This window comes from Antedon mediterranea, chromosome 4 (genome assembly GCF_964355755.1).
Source record: "Antedon mediterranea chromosome 4, ecAntMedi1.1, whole genome shotgun sequence".
Classification (NCBI taxonomy): Eukaryota; Metazoa; Echinodermata; class Crinoidea; order Comatulida; family Antedonidae; genus Antedon; species Antedon mediterranea.
Window position 1 is genome coordinate 8,784,008 of NC_092673.1, and position 22,479 is coordinate 8,806,486.

Consider the following 22,479-nt stretch of genomic DNA (forward strand, 5'->3'; position numbering starts at 1 on the left):
GACCTATTTTCTAATTCCATCATTTTCATTCTTTCTTGTGATTCAATTTTTCTTTTCTCTATATCTGCTTCTAATCTTAATTGGTCTTGTTGGTATTGTAATTCTAACTTTTTGTTTTCGGCCTCGAACTTCATTCGAAAATATTCGAGCATCATATCTTTAGGCATACCGCCGGGTATTTCGGGCAAATCAATATCCCTAGCCATGTTATCATACATTTCATTGACTTGGTCAACCTCTTCTTGGTCAACCATATCTTCCCTAGTATCTTTTTCTGACATAGTCTTCTATATTTTTACCCGATCTTAAAGTTGTCATGCTAATAACAATTTTACTAATGAAATATGTAAACTTATGTATACAAAATATGTTATAAAAGTATTTGTATTACCTTGATTCCATTCAGATATGTAAAAATATGAAATCCACATAAATTTTTAAATGCAATACAATATAAGACATTAATTTACTTCAAAGTCACAAACAACGTTCCAAGTTCGCTCCATACAAAAATTTACTTTCGAAATAAAAAATAGTTTACAAAGTCAGCTTTGCAAATCTTCTCAAAATTTTCTGGGCTTCCTTCTGTTACTTCAGTCTTCTTCTTTCAGACCTCGGTGAATATATACAGTATCTCCGATGAATATCCAGCAGTCTTGAGTAGGTACCTTGAGCTCAACAGTACTTCTTCTTCGTTGTAATATCCAAACAACGCACGGTATAAAAACTGTCAGGAATACAGATCTTCGTAACCATTTAACTTTTTGGTTACTGATTTAACAGGCCCGTAGAGTAGGCACTGTCACTTCTTCTTCTTCTTCTTGATACTTAAATCATGTAAACAAAAATTTTCACCGCTGCCACCATGTAGTGAATTTATCTTAGTTGGTTCCGAGCTTTCTCAGGCGTATATATTTCCACGCGACGTACACAGCTGTCACTGAATGATAACTCATACAAAAAGTATATTTAACTCAACTAGAACTTTTATTCCTTGTAATTCGATTAATACATCTTTCTACCACTACCAGTCAAGCCTTAATATATTCTTTATCATCTTTCCGTTTATCTACTCTGATCTTATTCTCTCTTCTCCCCTAATATCTATTACATTCCACTTTTATACTGAATATGCAAATTTTAGGCTTCAGAGGAGGATAACATTTTCCCTCCAAAATTTATGCGATTTTGATTGGCTAATTAAGGCGGACCTGGTCTAAAGCATCCTTCTCTAAACACAGAGAATCACAACATTTATAATATGACAACATATAACAAATAAAAGCATACATAATTTGAAAGATATACAGAAAATTTTGATAAAAAACATACATATACAAAGTTAAATGAAAAGTAAAAAATAGAGAGGTTTCGCAATCTTACGAATACGATAACGAAAACGGATACGTCACGCAAACGTATTCGTTTTCGTAAGCCAGTAAAAATCTGTTTCGCATGGCAACGAAATATTGAGAGCATCGTGCAAAATATGACTGCGGTAAATTTGAGCGAAGCACAGGTACGTGTTGATTGGCTGCTAAAGCCTAGCGTCAAATCGAGTGAGGACTTTAAAAACTGCTATTTATCAAAATTGACCTGGCATTTTAGTAAATTACTTTAGTAAATTACTTTCAATATCTCTAATTATATTATAATCATGAATCATTGATTCAAATGCAAAATGTGCAAAATATATCAAAAACTATACTTATTTTGTAGTTACGAATATGACTGTTGATATTCGTCAACATGAATACGCTTTACGAATATGAAATGGGGATAACCTTAAAAGTTTCACAAATGTGTGACGTATCCATTTTCGTTATCGTATTCGTAAGGTTGCGAAACCTCCCTAATAAAAAAGCAGGATCTCTTTAGCTAGCCATGACTTTATATATATATATTATTTATATTTTTTTCAGTTACATTTTTTTAGTTCCATTCTTTTTTTCTCTGTATTTAAAGGTTCTTTTACCGTTTAGTATCCCTATTTTCCACTTTCTCTGGGAAAAAATTAGAAACATGTGTTTCTCAACTGATTTGTGTCATATGGGGTCTATATATCCACCAAAAATAAGTTCCAACTCATCTGGCATGGGAAGCCGCCAATTTGGATTTTTAAAATAGCAACCATAAAATACAGGTTTCCACTTTTATATCTCCTCTTCTACATCATGTATGGTAGTGAAGTGGTGTTTTGAGGGTCAAGGAATCAAAATACAGCATTTCAAAGTTCACCTAATGGCCACCATTTTGTTTTTTAAAATGGCTGGCATAACATTTACAGATTTTACCTTATACCTCAAGCTTATACATCATGTATGGAAGTGATTTTGTTGGCAAAGTGTATGTTTTGAGGGTCAAGGAATCTAAATACAGCTTTTTGAAGTTCATGTAATGGCTGCCATTTTTATTTTAAAAATTGCAACCATAAGGTACAGGTTTTTGCTAATTTAATCTTTTTATGATTTTGATTAGCCTATGTTTTTTAAGGTTACAGAAAAAAACAAAATTCAGCTTCTGAAATAAATTGGAAAGTGATCACGAGAATACGTCAAGCATTGCTAGTGTAGATAGCCTCCCACTGCTGCTGCAATTATGAAAGCATACCTGTGTACAATCGTGCTTAACAAGTTATACCATCTAATGATATACAGCCACAGCTTAGATGTTTTCAATACCTTTTTGACTTTCCCAGCTCTTGAGAATCCTCCAAGTCTGATAACTAATCTGCATTACTTTAACCCCCAGTGGTTGACTGAAGGTTATTATGACAGATGATACTGTAGATAGTGGATGAACAGGTAGATAGGGTGACTAGTGTTGATCTTCAAATGTATTACTATGCATTCAGTCGCATAAGATAAGCTGAATTGCTTTATCCATACATTGTTTATACTTTAAGTACTGAAAGTTTCCCATGCTTCTCTTTACGATTTGGAAAATAACTTAAAATTTCCATGTCTAACTTACTTGTTTGAGGTTTGATGTCAAGCAGGCGGGGGAAAACACAATCATTGGAAGGGCATTTTCTTACGTTGCGTCGGTTCCGTTGCGTCGCTAGTGGAAACTACACTTGAGCAAAAATTTGTATTTTATGGCAGCTTTTCCCAGGCCAGATGAGCTGGAATTTTTTTTGGATATTTAGACCCCATATAACACAAATCAGTTGAGAAACAATTTTTTTAAATTAATTAATAATTTCAATATAAAATTTAATGACAAAAAGAGAGATCGACGTTTCAAAGCTAAATTGTTTATCTAACTCAGTAGGAGGAGCTAATTACTTTAATTAGCCCTCAATTAGCATTTCCTGTCACCAACTTTGGTGCTTAGTGCACATAATTATTATTGTTTTGTATTCACTTGATCTTGAAAATGGTTCTATGATGGTACCGAAACGTCGATCTCTCTTTTTGTCATTAAATTTTATATTAAAATTATTTAGTAAACGTCTTTTAATTCGTAATTAATAATTAATTAATTTTAATTTTTTCACAGATTGGCCCTTTTTAGACTTATAATAGGGATACTATTACTAGTGAACATTTGTTAAAATTTGTTGTTTAATTATTGTTTTACAACTTTGACTACAGGTAAATAAATATGAAAATGAATTTAAAAGTTGTAATTAGTAGATGTTCCCTCCATCTTTCATTTAGTGTAATCGAATTAAGTGTCAAAATATTATTTGTTGGTTTATATATATATCACTGTATCAGCAGACAACAGAACTTATTTAAATAATATTTGAAGCCTATTTAAATTCAGTGTAGAGAAATTTTAATTTGTATGTGCTTACACTACAGTAATATATGTGATATACAAAGATTTACTAGAATAGGCATTTGACAGAAAGTTGAATGTGTGTTCATGATAATGTATCGAACCCTAACAATATTATGTATCTTATTTTAGGAGGATTGGATTCAAGTCTAGTTTCAGCATTAGCATCCAAATTTGCTCAAGAGAATGGAGTTGATTATCTTTTTCAGACTTTTGCAATCGGAATGAGTACAGAGAGCACTGATCTTTCTGCTGCACGGAAAGTAGCTGCACACATTGGAAGTGAGCACCACGAGATTGTTTTTACTCCAGAACAAGGCTTTGAAGTTATTGAAGACGTTATATATGCTCTTGAATCATATGATGTTGCTACTATACAATCTGCAATTGGTAGGTGATCTGAAAATAAACTGTAGTCAGATAATCAGAGGTTTTCTTTATTGCAAAATCCAGTTTCAGAACAATACTAAAAAGAATACTAAAAATCCAATGGAACAGACCAAACCAAAAAAAGTTAAAAATGATGATGTTAATGTTGGAATTGAATGTAAAATTATTACCCTTACCATATTTATTTAAGTAAATGCCCCTACATCATGTTAATCAATGAATTCTACTACTGTACAAATGAGAATGTGTTGTAATATGTCAATATTATGTATTATGCGAGAAGATATAAATATATGCCCCGTGGCTTTTATTCGAGGAGGGTGTTTATTCCAAATGATGTTCTATGGATGCCATTTATTAGAACAAATACGATATGCATTTGTTGCAGTAAATGGTAATTTATCCACAAGGTCAAACAAGGTCAATAACAACTTCATTGTTTTTCTTCTGAAGCTAAAATAGTTCCATTCAACAATCTCCATTATTTTTTGTTTTTTTACAACCTCACATTTAGGCATGTACCTTGTTTCAAAGTATATTAAAGAAAAAACAGATACTGTAGTGGTTTATTCAGGAGAAGGTGCTGATGAACTCTGCCAAGGTTATGGCTATTTTCATTTTGCTCCAAATTCTAAAGAAGCAGAAATGGAGAGCCACCGACTACTCAACACAATGTACTTGTTCTGTGGCCTAAGAGCTGATAGAATTACAGCTGCTCATGGGTTAGAAAAACATTTATTTTTATGATTACTAATTGGCAATAAGTTTATAATCTTAGGGGATCTAGGGGAGGGAGTGCTAGGTGGGTGGAAAGACTGTACACACAGGAAAAGCCTAACCTACTTTTTAATCATATCAACTTCTTGCATAAATTTACCAGATTTATGCACCCATAAACTGATTGAAACAACCTAAATTACTCTAGAATGCTTGGCAGCACCTCAGCCCCAAGCCTGGTTTGTCCGCTTCGCTTGTAAGGCAACCACCCCCCAATCTGCCCCTGAATCTAATATCAATTTCCATATAGAATATGTGACAATAATTGCAAAATAAAATTACCAATGATATAGAATGCTCATATTTATGAAGTATATCACCCGTCTAAATGACGACAGTTCTACTGGTTATATATATATATATTTTTTTTTTTTTAGGCTTGAAATCCGAGTACCATTTTTAGATCATCACTTAGTGTCCTACATTTTGTCAATACCTCCAAATCTTCGTACACCCAAAGGTGGAATAGAAAAGGAGCTCTTGCGCAAGGCATTTGATGGAACCGATCTTTTACCAGAGCAAGTTTTATGGAGAAAGAAAGAAGAATTTAGTGACGGAGTGTCATCTGTTGAAAAGACATGGAAAGCAATTTTGCAAGAACACATAGAAAATTTGGTAACTATTTTATTCACTAAATATATTTGTAAAGACAAGCATTTTGGTATCCATGAGGAGGGATTCTGGAAAGCGGCTCTTGAATCTAATCATAATACAAAAGGGCTGTGGCTAATGAACCTTTTTGATACCAGAAAAAATACTCTTCTAAACAACATGGAGGAAATAAATATTTCAGTAGCCTATTAACTCAACCACATGTTTTCTTTTTCTTCTCTAATTGAGGAAAATTTTTATCCTGTTCACATATACACAGTGACAAAATGCTCTATATAAACAAAGTCTTTTTACAAGTCTTCGGGAGTGGAGTTGTAATTGTCAGTGGAAAAATCCTGACATGACTGACAGGCCTTGAACCGAGGATCCTTGGAATGGTAGTGAAGCTCATGTATACAGTAAATTATTCATGAGCACTGTCCTGAGGCTTTCCGTACCTAGTAATAATAATACAATAGTAGTATACTAATAGGACAAATTTTATTTCATTGTATTCTTGGACTGTTTTTATTTTTGTTAGTTCGTCTTTTTAGCCAGTAGTTTTTCTATTTTATATTACACGGATGCTCAGGGTAAGCTGCACGCAACCTGGGATTTTATGTACATGTGTACATTATGTACAAAAAATGATTTTATAATATTGATGGCAGCTCATCATCAAGCACCAGTTCCACTATGAAGGGAATTATGGTTCAAATCACCTGTAAACACACAATGATGGTCTTCATTCAGATTCAAGTGTTGAAAATGCAATGGTTTAACAAACATTGATCAATATTGGGAAAATTAGAAAACAAATAAAATTCAGTAAGCGGTGTATATTGATTTTTAATAATATACATGTAAAAATTATCTATTTTTGTAGGTAACTGATAAAGATATGAAGGATGCCCCGGAAGTGTACAAATTTAATACGCCACAATCAAAGGAAGCTTTCTATTACAGAAAGATATTTGAGCGACTATTTCCAAACCGTTCCTCTTTAATTCCGTACACATGGTTACGAAAGTGGATGAACTAATGTACAGTCAAAGGTTTGAAAAGCTATGTTCACACATGCAAGTTAACAGCATTATCCACATAGAAAACCAGGCCAATATACTGCAGCCACCATGACCGAAACACTATTTTTAATACTGATTTTAAACTAATAAATTAATACTAATACTTGGTGGTTATATGAAGGTTAAATTTCAACAATTTTATTTATTTTGAATAATACAATATGTAAATGGGAGCAAATATCTATGCAATTGTAGAAATGAACTTGAACTTCTATTAGTTTATTATGCATACAAAGCAAATGTCAAACAGCTTAATATATGGAAAACTCCTCAATTATTTCATTCAATACATGAAATCACTGTAATGTACAATAATGAAGTAAAAAAGAAATATTTTAAAAGAAATATTTTATAATTGTAATATTGGGTTATTGTATGAATAAATTTAAAGTATATAACAATAAATATAGTAAATTTATATAAGTGTTTTTTATTATTATTTTACCATGAATGTTATATCAATATTTTTAATATGAAAATACATTTATGTATGAAATTAAACATTTGAATTAATAATTCAATCAATGCAACTACACAAGTTTTTAAATTCTTATCTAAACATATAATTATAATGCAAATCCAGCCACCCAGAGCAGATTTTTTCAGTAATTTCATTTTGATTTAAAATTATACTATAAAGAACATTTGACATTGAGTAATTAATCAATTGTATGTAATGTGATATACCCACCAGTATCTTAGTACAGTAGTAATGTGTTGTGAAGCTGACTCAAAGAAACATGTACAGTATTCTACTACTTTTTAACAACTCTTTTATTCACAATTATACTATCTACAGTACATGACTCAATACTAATTGGTACAGGTGGTATAAAACCAGCTTATAGTACTGATAACAAATGTATCATCTTCCTACTTTAAGTTTAAGTTTTACATAAATATACAAAGAATTAAACAATAGAACTTATTACAATACATCCTGCCTGCCAATTTATTTTCATATAAGATTCTATGTATTAAGTAATAATTGTTTGTATGATGAAATGTTATATTTAAACTCGGCTTCACCTCGTTGAAATATACCTTTCATCATTCACCTCATGCCATTATTTGTACCATTACAATCATAAACATTTATTATTTGTTGGATATTTAATATATAATAAAAAATTATATATTTACAATGTATAATGGTACAAATAATGGCATTCAGTGAATGATGAAAGGTTATATTTCACCTCATGCCATTATTTGTACATTTACACTCATAAACATTTATTATTTGTATAATAAACATTGATCCGGTCCAACTTTCTTAAATTAACATTCAAAGTAAACCGCAATAGCCAATCACAAATGAATCAGCAAAGAAATTGACAACAGATTGTATTGTATGGACCTAATTTATAGGTCCATGTAAGACTAAAGTACAGTACAAAATTCTAATTATTTTTTAAAATGTGCTTGCAGTTGGTCAATTTCTTTTAGATGTTGAAAATTTGTATATTATAATTAACTCGTGATTTGTCTGTTTTGGGTTGACCAACTAGCATAGTTGACCTCGTCTTTTTCCTTGTCCAATTTTTACTTGGCAGAAACAGTGGCGTAACGCACGGAGGCCCTGGTTTAAGGACCATAAGTGGCCTTCCAAATCTGGAGGCCTTGGGAGTTATTAGCCTTTTTAGACATTTTATTTTAATGCCTGTTGTTTTCTCTGGGCCCTGCTGGGGACCCTGGGGTTTGCCAGTGAGGGCTAATAACCGTTCAACTGAATAAATAAAATAAATATATTTACTACTCTACTACAACATATAAAGAAAACATTAAATTTATAATTCTTGATTCTATTTATTATGAGAATAAAAACAATTTTAAAATGTCATTATAAAAATGCTTATTTTACCGTGAATCATAATCTGATCAGCATAAAAGGAAACAATTCCCAAAACTTAAGTCATATTTTGAATATCTGAAAATAATAAAATATACACAAATTTAATTAGTATGGAAAGTCAATGCTGAGGCTGACTTCTGAAGCCACACCAATTTGGTCCTAATACATTTTAGCAGGACAGGGCTGTGAAAATATAATATCCAGTCAGTAGTAGTACATCTGACCTCAACAATGAAATTATGATCCTGTATGCATAAGCAAATATTTGTCTTATATAGGAGATGTATCGCTAAACCAATCTAAACATTACATATTACCAAAATACAAACATTTTAATTAAAGCCACAAGACCTACATTTTTTTCCACCTACCTATAAATACTATATAGACCTATTGCAAATAATTGTTTTTGTCTTTAAATGGTTAAAAATGTAAAAAATATTCTAATAATTTAAGCGGCCGACTATAAATACCAGAATGCATCGCACGGATTGATTTTTCATATTGTGATGTGATGCACCCACTTCGATCAAAGACAATTAATTCAGCAACGAGTCGGACTAGGCCTATATCTAGCGTATCATGTTCCTATGTTACTGCGGTTTACCAGCTAGGCCTACACTAAGCCTTAGCTGAGGTAGGCCTAAGACTGTCCACGAGAGGACATTCAATGCGAGCTACTTACTGTAGGTAGTGCATTGTTTCTCTCTTTTTATCAGTAATTAACCATAAAACATACTATTAAGATAAGGAATGACCTAGTTTAATGTTTTTTAAGGGCCTGTTTCTGCTGCATATCCTCAAAATACGCCTTTCGATCCTCCAAAATGAGGTCAAGTTATTCCTTTCTTGCCCCAATTATAATTTGTTATCTTTGGCGATGTTGTAGCCTCTGCTTTCACAGTGTCCGTTTGTTTTGTTACTGACTAGTTTCAAAGACAAGTTCGCACCCCCATACTCTCATTTAATATTTGCTAAATTAAATCTGGCTCTTCTGTTTGAACTATACGGTATACAAAATACGGTATATTTTTTATGGGCGCCGTTTCCGCTGACAAAAATATACCGTATATATACAGTATTTAAAAAAATCCAGTAGAAATAGGGATCATGTAATATATACATTATTTTTACAAAACGTCAAAAATTGTAGGTCTTGTGTCTTTAAATGTTGCCCACCTTATTTCAGTTATCTTCATCTTTAAATTCTGCTTTTTTTTTGTAATATAATTTATAATTTGATTCCAATGTTCTGTGCTTAGTTTGTTCTTTAGCCGCAGCATCTCCATTCTGTGGAAATATAATTTTAAAGAAACATATTGATTTCCCCATGCAAACCTTCAAACAATATACAGTATAACTTAATTTGGATACTGGTGGTAAAAACCTTTACCCTTACTGTTTCATTAAGATCATCAGTTCTATATTCTACAAGGTGTACTATCATTGTTCCATCATACCATGCCAAGAGATTAAAGGTTCTGGATGTCAATAGACCAGGCAGCCAATATTTAGATATGGTCAAGATTCGATAATCAAAATTTACACCAAACGCGAGGGGTAAAAATGGATTTAATCATGTGAAAAGAACCGATAAAAGTTGTTGGACATTGTCCTCATGTGTATACAATGTTAAAACAGCAATGGACAGTATCCCAATGTGTAACAGTTACAATGCAAAAGAAATATAGCCGTGTGGTACTTCGAACGATTAAATCTTTTATGGCCCAACAGGCATTTTTGGGCTACTGTCTGGGGCAACTTACAGGATAAAGTAGCTGTCATTGCTCTTTTAACATTGTCTAAATATATGGGACAATGTCCAACAACTTTTATCCATGTGTCTTCACATGATTAAATCCATTTTGTATCCCTCCTATTTGGTGTTCCCAGGGTAAATTTACAGGATATGACCTGGCACCAATTATGATTATTAAATCTTGGCCATATATCTACAAAATCATCCCATCAAACCTTTTGTGGCTTTCCGAATGAATAAACTATCTGGGCGGCCGGTCTATACAAATTTGACTTGACTGCATTATGACCAATCATAATATGTTCACCTCATGGCAGTAACATTTTATTTAATATAATGATAAATAAAATGAATAACATACAAGGAGTACTTACTAATATTCCAAATATCATATTTTTAAAGTAAGTGCTTTCTTCTTCTGACAAAACTGTCATGCCATCATCCTCATTTTCTTCCTCATTGTCTTCAATTCTCAGAATATCTTCTCGTGGGTCAAAATTTAAAATTTTGATCTCAACATTTCCTTTAATAAACATAGATTAATTTTACAGTATATTATCATCATTTATATTTAAATTTTCAGGACAAAGGAGAATTAAAGACAATGAATGCAAATTTTGCAACAAAATAACATTCTCCCTATAGGGTTGTTATTACTATCATGTGCCAAATTCCATTCAATTCAACATTTATGCATAGAGGGAATCACAGAAAAGGGGTTAGGTTTAAGAGAAAAGAAATATCAAGTAGGAAGAAATACTCTCTATGGGTTGAAAGGACAATAACTAGTACTACTGTAGCATTACCATCATTATTATTTCATCATGTTATTATTACTATCATTATCAACATCTTTACTATCATAATTATACTCCTATCTGCTACATAAAGTGGAAGGATAGACATGGTTAGGTTCAAAACAGATGAATTAAGGCGGAATTATACCGACTCCCAAATACTACAGAATTTCCCTTTTAAGCATGTAATTATTATTATCAGCTTAACTACTATTATTAGTATCATTATTATTAGCTAATAACAACTGTACCATCTGTTGATATGCCTTCGTTTTCAAGTTGTTCTTGAACAGCATCTTCTATTTTACGATGATCGCTATCATAAACCTCAGTCTGAGATTCCACATTAGATTTCTTGCCAACATCAATCTTAGTAACTTTGACTTTTATTTTGTTATTTGGAATTTGAAGGACTGTTTCATCGACATCTAGAATACAAAAAAAATAATAAAACATAATTGAAGTAAAGAGGTTGAAACCATGTAGTGGATTTCAGAAAGATCTGGGATTTATGGTAGAAAATCTTTGCTATAGTTTTCCACAGTGAGGGATGATGAATAAAGTTTTACTTTGATTAATTAATTTTGCTAGAATGTTCTATCTAGTAAATTTTGAGGCTGTTATAATTTATTTAAATGAGGTGATAGTTTTATTGGATCATTTTATCGAGGACATGTGTGACACTGGGCCATAGTTGCCATTTCTGACATTATTATGTTTTTTGGCATTGTTTGGAGGCCGACGGCATCTGGCAGAATGCCGCATTATTAAGGTATTTTTTCAGTTACATAATTGCAGTACTGGTATCAGTCATTTTCACTTGGAACCATATAGTCCACTACAAAGTAAAACAATTTCTATTCACTCTATTATCTAGCAACCCATTGCTATTGAGTTTGAGTTAATAAATATATGCATGGAGAAATATATGTGGCTACCGAACCCACAAAAAAAATGAAAAAAGGTTCACTTTTTTTGTACATTACTAAGAAATATATAATATAATATTTTTTATTCGTAAATGTTTCATTCGTGTGTTTTTTTACTCTCAACGGCGAATATAAATTTCCCACAATGTAAACGTAGAGACACGATCCAACACAATGAACTATGCCAACTAATAAAAATAATATAGCGAACGTCCAGTCGATCCAAAAACATGCATCGTAAACAATTCATTCTAAATATAGTATCAGAACGTTCAATTGGTCGCTCAAAAAGACTGCCGACAGAAGACCGTAATTAATACAGACCTAGTTTTTTGGTCACATGTCATGAAACGCGATACTCTGTTTTACCACCGCAAACCTCTCGCGTGGCTACAAAAAAACAGAGTACTTGTACCTGAATTTTGCGTCTCATGAAACGTAATACAGCTCTAAACTGTTCCCACTATTCGCACGTTTTCCCCCTCCAAATTCTGGTCGGGCCTTTTATCGTAATAATAATTTACAAAGGCCTATGTTAAATCTTAACATGGAATATATATTTATTTTGCATATATTTTGTTGGTGTGCTAGCCAAGGTGTTGTTTTTATAATTCGCTAAACCAAGGTAGAATTGAATGGCCGGATTGAATCATGTAGGCCGCCGAAACTCTCTCTGCGTGAGTTGAGGGCCTCGGGCCCGATTTCGTCTCGTCGGCGGATGTCCTGCCAAATTAGGACAACCAATGTGTAGGGCGGCTACAAAAATTAACGTCTTCTAGGATTTTAATTAGCCAACAATACATGCTTGTTTCCATTGTTCATGCTCCTAAAGGCGATGACATTGGTGTATCGACGCGTAGATATTATCATAAACAATACATCGTAGGCAACGAACAATACTTTGTAAATTGCAGGATAAGTTTAGAGAACAATGACCTACGATCTATTTACGCGTAGGCTACGAAAGGTAAGTAAAGTATATACAAACCAGTAATTTCTTTCTGTACCGTAAAAAAAATAGATCTTGCTTGAATATAAGTGGCGCATCAGGACCAGTGCCCCTAAAATGTGCATAACCCAATGCCCAATAACCCAACCTATAATTACTTAAAAAGCCCCCCCCCCCCCCCCATTTTTATACATGAAAATGTGCTACTAAAACAATTGGTGGTGCTACCAAAAATTATTATGAGCCATCATACAAATTTGATAGTGCTACCAAGTAAAAAAGTTAATTTGCAGCCCTGTTCTGTAAAGCCCAACATTTCTGTGGCCCTAAATATTCGCGATTTTACATTTACAATTTGGCGAACCAAATTGGCAAATGTATTGTGTAATTGTCAAACAATTGAATTAGCGTCAGTAAAATGACTGAATATGCAATTGTAAATTAGGGATGTAAATAAATGTTTTGACTACACAGTGGTTGAGGCTCTCCCCTAAAATTAATGTACTCTACCAAGTTTTTGTTTGTTTCTACAATTCAACAACGAACGACGATAGCCGGATCATGGACGGAGGAATCTCAACACAAACACGATGTGTGTGGGGCGATGTAATTTTTGCGAACATGGGATAATTACTTTACGGACACAATACAGCATATTAAATGATTTAATGGAGAAAGGATTCATCAACCAAGTAAATTATACATTTAATAAAAAATTACCTTACGTTGTAAGCTTTTTTATTCCAATTCCTCTCGACCGCTGAGGAATTTCATCTCATTCTGGAGATTTTATACTTATTTTACTCTTTGCATTTTAATAATTTTGGTCAATATTTTATATAGGCTATGTCATTATCTTACCTTCTTTCTTTGTAATACTTTCTGTGTACTGCATCTGACCAAGTGCAGGAAAGCAAAGTATAGATCGAGCCTTTAGGCTTGGAGGAGGGCGGAGATATGGATGGTGACAAATTCTTGTTGTTTGCACAGTTACAATATAAACACAAGACTCTGGTTCATTTACTCGTATAACTGCATCGCCCTCGCCCTCTGAACAAACAAACTGAAAATGAATGAGGATTTATACATAATACATTACACTTTTGTGTAGTAATGTCAGTGTTCCATGAGGCTGGCTGAGCTCTGTCTGCATATTGTCTTTTTTAATTACAGTAAGTATGATTTAATAGTAGTTGAAAAAATGGGCATAATGTGATTTATAATTTAATAACACTATGTTAGATTTTGTGTATTTTTGCGATTAACCAACACATTTTTATTTTGTTACACGTTTCCATGGTAAAAAAAACATATTTTCCATTAATTATTAAAAATTGTGTATTTATAGTATACAATTAACTAGTGAAAAAATGGGCATAATGTGATTCATAATTAAAGAACTATCTTTGATTTGTATGTATTTTTGCGATTAAAGGACATCTTTTTAACAATTAATCATAAATATATCTGAAGAAAGAACAATGATTAATTTTAAAATGTCAAGCGGCGTTTTTTGTAAGAAATATTTCTTGTTTTATATACTGTATCTTACTTTAGAGATTTTGTGTACCGATTATTTTTTTCATAATGTAACTTATTTCATAATGATCACTAGTGATCACTAATCCGTGACATCATTTATACGCCAGTTTGTGAAATCACATTATCAATCATATCGCCATAACTCATCATCACATGTCTATCAAATTCACTATACATAAATTTAGGTCAAGCGAAAAAAAAATATTAGCAATTAAAAAAGTATCACATGTTAAAAATTTAAAATACTCAAAATGAAGTTTTGATCAATTTAAAGCATGAATTAGGGAATTTGCGCAGATTTTCTCTCACATTTTAATATGTGCTTACTCAACCAATTATCTTTCTCATGAATTGCAACGATTTTCATTTTGATGAATTGAGTACGTAGGTCGTATAAATTCAACTACGCCATTTGACCCTGTAATTGTTGTTTAAATAATAAAACACTCTTGAATACTTAAACGATTTTCAATTATCATTATGAAGTACATATAATGGCTTGAAAATTTACATTTATTTTCATACCACTGGGTTTAGACAATATTACTAAAGTGGGAGAAAAACAAAAATATTAATTTACTGTAAAAGAACACTTTAAATACTTACCCTGACTTCAGCCATTCTGGCCTTTCCATTTAGATCACATTCTGTACCATTGACATAAGTATGGCTATGATAACGATTTAATTTGTGGCGTTTTGCATCCTTATGTGTACTATTACTCCAATCCATCTGTGATTCATAATGTCCTAAGTATATTATTTCTCCTTGTATCAAATCGTTTTCCATGTGATACTGTTTGACATCTTTGCCATAGCAAAATTCATATGACCACCATCCTTGTGTCTAAAAATAAGACCAGTTATGACCCAAAATATTATTATTATTATCGTTATGTATATATGTATGATACAGATGGACACAATTGAAATGAAATGGAATCCATGAACACACACATAAGGCAGAGGAAGAAATATAACCAGATGCATATTCCCTGTATATTTCCAGCATACCAGTTCTGTGAGAAAAGGGCTAAAGAGTTTAAAAAATGTAAAATACCATTTTTATGCAAGGTGCATCTTCCATTGGTTTCAGTAACTCAGATATACCTATTTCAGATGCAACTCGTTCTTCTTCTTGGCTCTTTTCAAAATCTGATAAATCCGGCAGTTGGCATTCATAGCTTTGTCCAAACTTTGAATTCACATATAAAACTTCTTTTTCCAATGGCTAGTAAAAACAAAATATATTTTAAAATATTTAGATGTTTTATATCATGATTTATCTATTAATTTAGTTTAATAGGAGTATTAGCAAACTCAAAGTACAAGTTGATTCCTAAACGAGAGTGGTGACCCAGTCCCATTAGACCGCCTTGAATCCTGCACACATAAATCCAAATAAATTATATTTTAAGAAGTCTTACTGTATAGAGGCAACCAAAATGTATGTAAATTGTAAGGCAACTAAAAATTAAAAGGGTCGGTCTTGATGAGCAACCAGGTAAATCAAATTACAAAAAATGTTGTGGATTACAACAATATAATACAGTCCAGATCTCGATCAGAAAAAAATTGAGAAATTGAATCTAAAACGATTGAGTCCAATGAATAAGACAATCTGGCCCATTGGCCTACTGATGTACAGAACAAAAATATAATCTTAAAGTAAACTACTGTATACAGTAGTACGCAAGTATAGTATAGAAATAGTAGTATTCAAATCCCCTTTCCCGGGGATTGTATAGTCATAGTGACACATCCATACAATTGACAAGTACATTTGGCGAAAGCACTCTATTTAATTAATTTACATACAAATTTAAGCAGTACAGCAACCGAATTGATTGAGTACCTTTAGCTAGCCTAGGCCTACTAGTCTGACTCCGATCATCCATGGGCCCGATCATTTGACAATATAGCCTATACGGATTCCAGTCAAAGTCCGTCCTTACAGAGTCTCCCCATCGCAAAGTCACCCCAAAACAAAGTCGCCCCGGCAAAGTCACCCCATCGCAAAGTCGCCCCTTATGTTAAAATAGTTTTAAATTAAAATATAGTTATTTATTTATTTTTTATTGGTAATGGAAAATATTTTACAAAGAAGTAGTAATAGTAGTTTTGCAAGGTTCTAAAAGATTACCAGTGATTTAATGTTTTGAAAATGTTAATTAATTTAAGAGCCTGCCTAATACGTATTTTTAAACCACAATTTGCACAAACAGCTCTATAGTAGTTTTAGGATAAATTTGAGTGTACAAATCTTAGTTCATACTTAATTTTGCATGCAAAGTGTTATCACAAAGAGTTTCAAAAGAGAAAATCATATCAGTTTGTAACATTATTTTAGTATATTATCTCCATTAAGAATGCGTTTTGTGATGCAGATTGCATATTATATAAATTTATCTCCATGTCTGTCTTCTACAGGTAGCCCTACAGCTCTTTCCCTAACTACAGTATGCAGCCATATGTCTACACTAGGACTTTCTATAAACACTAGCATCCAACAGAAAAAGAAATAATGACAAATCTTTGCAATTTGTTTGTTTCATCACACAATTTATTAATCATAATCTCAAATTTATTTACTCTGTTGTTCCTTTGTACATTTTTGATTTAATTAAGTTTAACCGTGACCAGCTTTCATTTAATTACAGGTGTCGACTTCGCTCCTCTAATGGTCCCACCCGACTTTTCGTTCCACGATCTAATCAGAAAAAGCTGGTGACAATGCGTTTTCTGTCGCTGCTCCGCAGATCTGGAACGCGCTACCTGTCGATTTGAGAGGAGCGAATTCGGCACCTCTATTTAAACGTCAACTTTTCTTTTTAATTAATTACTAAGTATTGTTAGGCGCTCTGTTCTTTGTAGGGCGCCATATAAAAACCTGTATAGAATAGAATAGAATAATCGGTACTGAAAGTTGAAACTATCATTCCAAAAATGTATGTTATAATCAGCTGAATATATGGTAGTAGTAGTAATGCACTACGGCATTTCCTAGATTTATTTATACAGTATATTACTCTATAATTAGGCATAGCCTAGGCCTACACGAAAATAAATAAATAAATAAATGTTTTAGCTGATCAAATCTACTATGACGATAGCTAGCTAGTTAGTAGTACTAGTAGCCTAAACCACAGTACAGTAGGCCTATCAGTAATAATATTCTACACCAAATAAAATTGGGAAAAAAACTTTAAAACAATAGTGCACATTGTAATAAAATAAAGTATGCATTACTAGCATTGCATGCAAAATAGGCTAGAAAGATGTTTCATGCATATGGTAATAAAGCTAGGCTAGTATTTATTAAAAACCTACACACTATTCACTTGAGCGGACTTTATACAGTATACGGTCATCGTGGTGAAACATCCTTTGTTTACACACGTCGTACGCTAGAAGCATTTATATTCAGGCAGAGAAAACATTGAAAATGAACAGTTCTAACTTTACTAGCCTACACAGTGTATTACTAAAACAATTTCAGCATATAAAACCGATCTGATTTATAAAATGATTTTATTTTATTTTATTTTATTTCATACTCATCCAACTGTTCCAACAGCGAGTAACCCGCCAATTACAGGATGGATAAACTATTTAATAATTTCACAAGACAAACATATACACAAGATGCTCTACATAAAGAAAGACTTATTATTAAGTCTTTGGGAGTGGAGTTGTAAATTGTCATGAGAAAAAAAACCCTGACATATGACAGGACTTGAACCCAGGACCCTTAGATTGGTAGCCAAGCATCATAACCACCAAGCCACAGCTCCACTCAATTTTCACATATTACGTGAATAAAGTTAACAGCAACAAAGTCTTTTTTAATTCAACTTTACTCTATTGTCTAAATTTGTATTATTATGATTAAATTCGGCTTTCAAAAATCAACATTTTCAGATTCAGATAAAATTTATTCAGATAATAATGAATGATCATATACAAAATAGAAAAAAAAATATTAAAGTGAACATAGATAAAGCAGTAATTGGTAGTGATTAATATCTTGGATCCCTTCTAGAAGTTTAAAACTTGTTTTGCAGGGACCCACAAACAAAACACATTACAAAAAAAATAAAAATAAACCTAGAGTATATAATTATATAATTCAAAATAAAAATTAATAACATAACTAACATCTTCTTTATCAAAATTAATTAAAATTATATTTCTATATTTTCATGATATAAATGAGTACCGACTTCGGTAAATGAAGAAAATATATACACATATAAATACATACACATATACATATGGTTACAATAAGTAAATGGAGTAAGTAAAGATTAAAGATTGCAATAATAAACAACTAATATTTTATGTGTAAACTTAAATAGGAGTGTAAATAATGATAATAAGCGTATTAACTAAGCTGTATAATATTTAGATATATAATGATTCTTAAATTTTTTCGGAAAGTAAATAATGATATTGACGTTTTGATATTTGGCGGGATATGGTTCCACAAAAAGTCTGTTAATAATACTAATAGATCTTGATATTTTTTTCGAAATGTAATTTTGATGACTGGTCCATTTGAGGTTTTCATGAATATTATACACCTTAAAAAAGTGTTTCAGTTTTACGTTCAATTTGAATTCCATCAAAAAGTATATTGAGGTTATCAACTTTCAGTTTATGTTGAGAATTTTGAAAAATTAAATAATTTGTTTTAATTTAATGAATAAGTAATTTGTTTGAAATAAACCAGTCAAAAAATTGTGTTAATTCATCATTGAATGAAGTAAATATTAAATCAATATTAGAATTAGAATAAAATAAGGTGGTTGTCATCGGCGAAGGATATTACCTGCATTTTGTCACGGACATTAGCCAGATCATAAACATGAAGAGCAATGGCCCAAGCACAGATCCCTGTGGCACTCCACAAGTAATATCCATCGTTGACGATGTACAAGATCCTAATGCAACATTATTGTTTTCTATCTTTAAAATAACCAATTCAATGAAATCCCTCTAATTCCATAGCACTCAAGTTTTTTAATTAAATTATCGTGATTAATAAAATCGAAGGCTATATCTTTAAAATAATAAAAAGCCCTCCACATCAGTCCGAACAACAACCAGGTTTGTAATTTACATCACAAAATGCATTAGAAAAAGTTAGTTTAGAACATTTTTCAGCAATGTGACACCTGCCTCCAGATCCGACTGGTCTAGCCTAGAGTAGCCTACTAGGGCCTCTAACTAGATAGGCCTATGCCGAGAACTCAATTATAAACTAGGCCTAGGCCTCCCTATACGCTTGCTTATCTGGCTCAATGTTAATACTATCGGGCCCAACAATTAAGACAATCGGGCCCAACGCCTAACTAACAGGATCGGGCACATACAAAAAATGAGCCCGATCATCTTTTCACCGCCCTCATCATACATAGATAGCCGAGATTGTCGGCGGCCGAGATTGTCGGCGGCCGAGATTGTCGGCGGCCGAGATTGTCGGCGGCCGAGATTGTCGGCGGCCGAGATTGTCGGCGGCCGAGATTGTCGGCGGCCGAGATTGTCGGCGGCCGAGATTGTCGGCGGCCGAGATTGTCGGCGGCCGAGATTGTCGGCGGCCGAGATTGTCGGCGGCCGAGATTGTCGGCGGCCGAGATTGTCGGCGGCCGAGATTGTCGGCGGCCGAGATTGTCGGCGGCCGAGATTGTCGGCGGCCGAGATTGTCGGCGGCCGAGATTGTCGGCGGCCGAGATTGTCGGCGGCCGAGATTGTCGGCGGCCGAGATTGTCGGCGGCCGAGATTGTCGGCGGCCGAGATTGTCGGCGGCCGAGATTGTCGGCGGCCGAGATTGTCGGCGGCCGAGATTGTCGGCGGCCGAGATTGTCGGCGGCCGAGATGGATCTAACCCGATAGCCTCTACTAGCTAGGCCTAGGGCCAGGCTAGGCCTAGGCCCTATCTAACTAGGCCTAGGCCTCTAGGCCTAGGCCTAGGCTAGTTAGTAGGCTAGGCTAGGCCTAACTAAGATGTTGTTAATATAGTAAAATATGCTAGGCTACTCACTCTTCCTAATAAAACAGGTACATTATGAATACTTAAATCAAAATGTAAATTTTGCAATTCTTCAAGATCCACCATTGCAACACAACATTGAAATAATAACAAAAATATGCTGAAAAATGCATTCGCCATATTCCCCAGTAGCTGCTATATTATGGTGTGCTGCTGCGCTCTGCTGGGGGATTTGGTAAGCCGAAGATTAAATAGCCGAAGGCTAGATTGCAATGACCAATGTTATAGCAGTTCAAAAAGTGATTCTCCATGGAGAGGAAACCAACAAGATGGCGGCTGCAAATCGACCAGTCAGATATGCCCTACGCGGGTACGCACTACTACGCCTGTGTTGAGCCTCCTGCGTGTGAGAACGATACGCAACGCAGCGCGTTAAGCGTATAAACGCGATCAAACGCATTATATATGATCCTCGTATACAAAAAATGCTAGATTTATACCAAGAAATTATTCATTCTATTGCGATTAAGAATTAATTTTATAAAAATTTTACTGTGCTTTTACAAGAATATGTGTTGTAATTTATATTAAATAATGTTTTTGAACACATTTTTACCATTTACGGCCGCCATCTTGTTGGTTCCCCTCCTGCATGTTGGAATCACTTTTCAGTCTGGAGTACGCCCTCTAGCTTTTGGCTTACAGCTCACTGGTAAGAACTCAATATGGGACGCGGGCATATGGAACGCCTCTTCTGCCTTCAGTTCACATTTATCATGCAGTACACACCAATCGTCATGCAGTACACACCAATGGTCATGCAGTACACAATAGTCATGCAGTACAAACCAATGGTCATGCAGTACACACCAATCGTCATGCAGTACACACCAATGGTCATGCAGTACACACCAATGGTCATGCAGTACACACCAAACATCATGCAGTACACACCAAACATCATGCAGTACACACCAATCGTCATGCAGTACACACCAATGGTCATGCAGTACACATCAATCATCATGCAGTACACACCAAACATCATGCAGTACACACCAAACATCATGCAGTACACACCAATCGTCATGCATGCAGTAGCCTACACACCAATGGTCAAGCAGTACACACCAATGGTCATGCAGTACACACACCAATCGTCATGCAGTAGGCCTACGCACCAATCGTCATGGAGTCAAATATTGCGTAATTTATACCGATACCTATAGACAAAATCGATTGTCACGTGACGTTTATTAGACAGCTGTAAAACTAAGGCTATTCAAACTTTATACTACAACAACTCCGCTGTCTACTACTACACCGCACGTGCTTTACGTCCTATAGATTCCAAGATTTCTTTAATAGTTTTGCCAGCCATTTCATTCATAAAGCACGTGCGGTGTAGTAGTATACAATAGTATACCTATAGGCTACTTGACTATGCTTCATCAGCTTGGTTTCATGGAATTAGTCAAGAGTTTAAAAACAAATTACTAACCACCCAAAACAAATTAGTTAGATTTATTTCAATCCTTGAAGCCAGAAGCCATGTTGGATACTCTGCTCACTAATCTTGGAATGTTGAAGGATGAAATCGTGTAAGGTATCTACGTCTTAGCCATGTTTACCATTTTTAAACAAGTATGTCCAAAATACATGACTACTATTAATTTTAGACGCATTAGTGATACTCATGGGCATCATACCAGATTAGTTCCACAAACTTTAGAGTTCCACATTGGCAGATTTAATAAAACTTTTTATTTTAATGGAATAAGGAATTGGAACTCGCTACCATCTCAAATTAAACAGTGCCATACTTTAAATAAATTCAAGTAAAAGCGTATTTATCTATTTATATTGTTGTGGCTTAAATGATGTCATTACATTGTTCAAAATATATTATATATATGCTTGTGTTGTTATACAATGTCATAATTTTTAATTTGATACTAAAACTTGACATGTTTATTGTAACTGCGGCCTCACTGGCCACTTCTTTGAGTTGAGATAATATATAAGAGA

General features: G+C 33.6%; 2 protein-coding genes across 6 annotated transcripts in view; one reads left to right on the plus strand and one right to left on the minus strand.

Moving 5' to 3' along the window:
• Positions 1-6,646, plus strand: part of LOC140046553 (asparagine synthetase [glutamine-hydrolyzing]-like) — a 47,127-nt gene extending 40,481 nt beyond the window's left edge. For 3 of the 4 annotated variants that reach the window (XM_072091244.1, XM_072091242.1, XM_072091246.1), the window contains 4 exons: positions 3,919-4,176; positions 4,691-4,898; positions 5,331-5,568; positions 6,431-6,586. In XM_072091244.1, the coding sequence (XP_071947345.1) occupies positions 3,919-4,176; positions 4,691-4,898; positions 5,331-5,568; positions 6,431-6,586 (860 nt within the window). Of the gene's footprint in view, positions 1-3,918; positions 4,177-4,690; positions 4,899-5,330; positions 5,569-6,430 lie in introns of all 4 variants that reach the window. The other variant, XM_072091245.1, reaches the window with a different exon arrangement.
• A 953-nt stretch (positions 6,647-7,599) lies between these two features.
• LOC140046554 (protein OS-9-like) lies at positions 7,600-20,645 on the minus strand. Of its 2 annotated transcripts, XR_011844807.1 has the most exons (9): positions 20,503-20,645; positions 15,520-15,690; positions 15,067-15,306; positions 13,780-13,981; positions 11,292-11,468; positions 10,618-10,766; positions 9,664-9,774; positions 8,494-8,559; positions 7,600-8,358 (listed from the first exon to the last, which is right to left on the minus strand). XR_011844807.1 is itself a non-coding variant. In XM_072091247.1 (8 exons), exons 1-7 carry the CDS (start codon positions 20,629-20,631, stop codon positions 9,670-9,672), a joined length of 1,173 nt encoding a protein of 390 aa, XP_071947348.1. In that variant the 5' UTR covers positions 20,632-20,645; the 3' UTR covers positions 7,600-8,559; positions 9,664-9,669. The 2 variants fall into 2 exon arrangements, 1 of the variants encoding a protein (XP_071947348.1); XM_072091247.1 differs by having other exon boundaries at positions 7,600-8,559.
• Between the last annotated feature and the right edge of the window lie 1,834 nt (positions 20,646-22,479).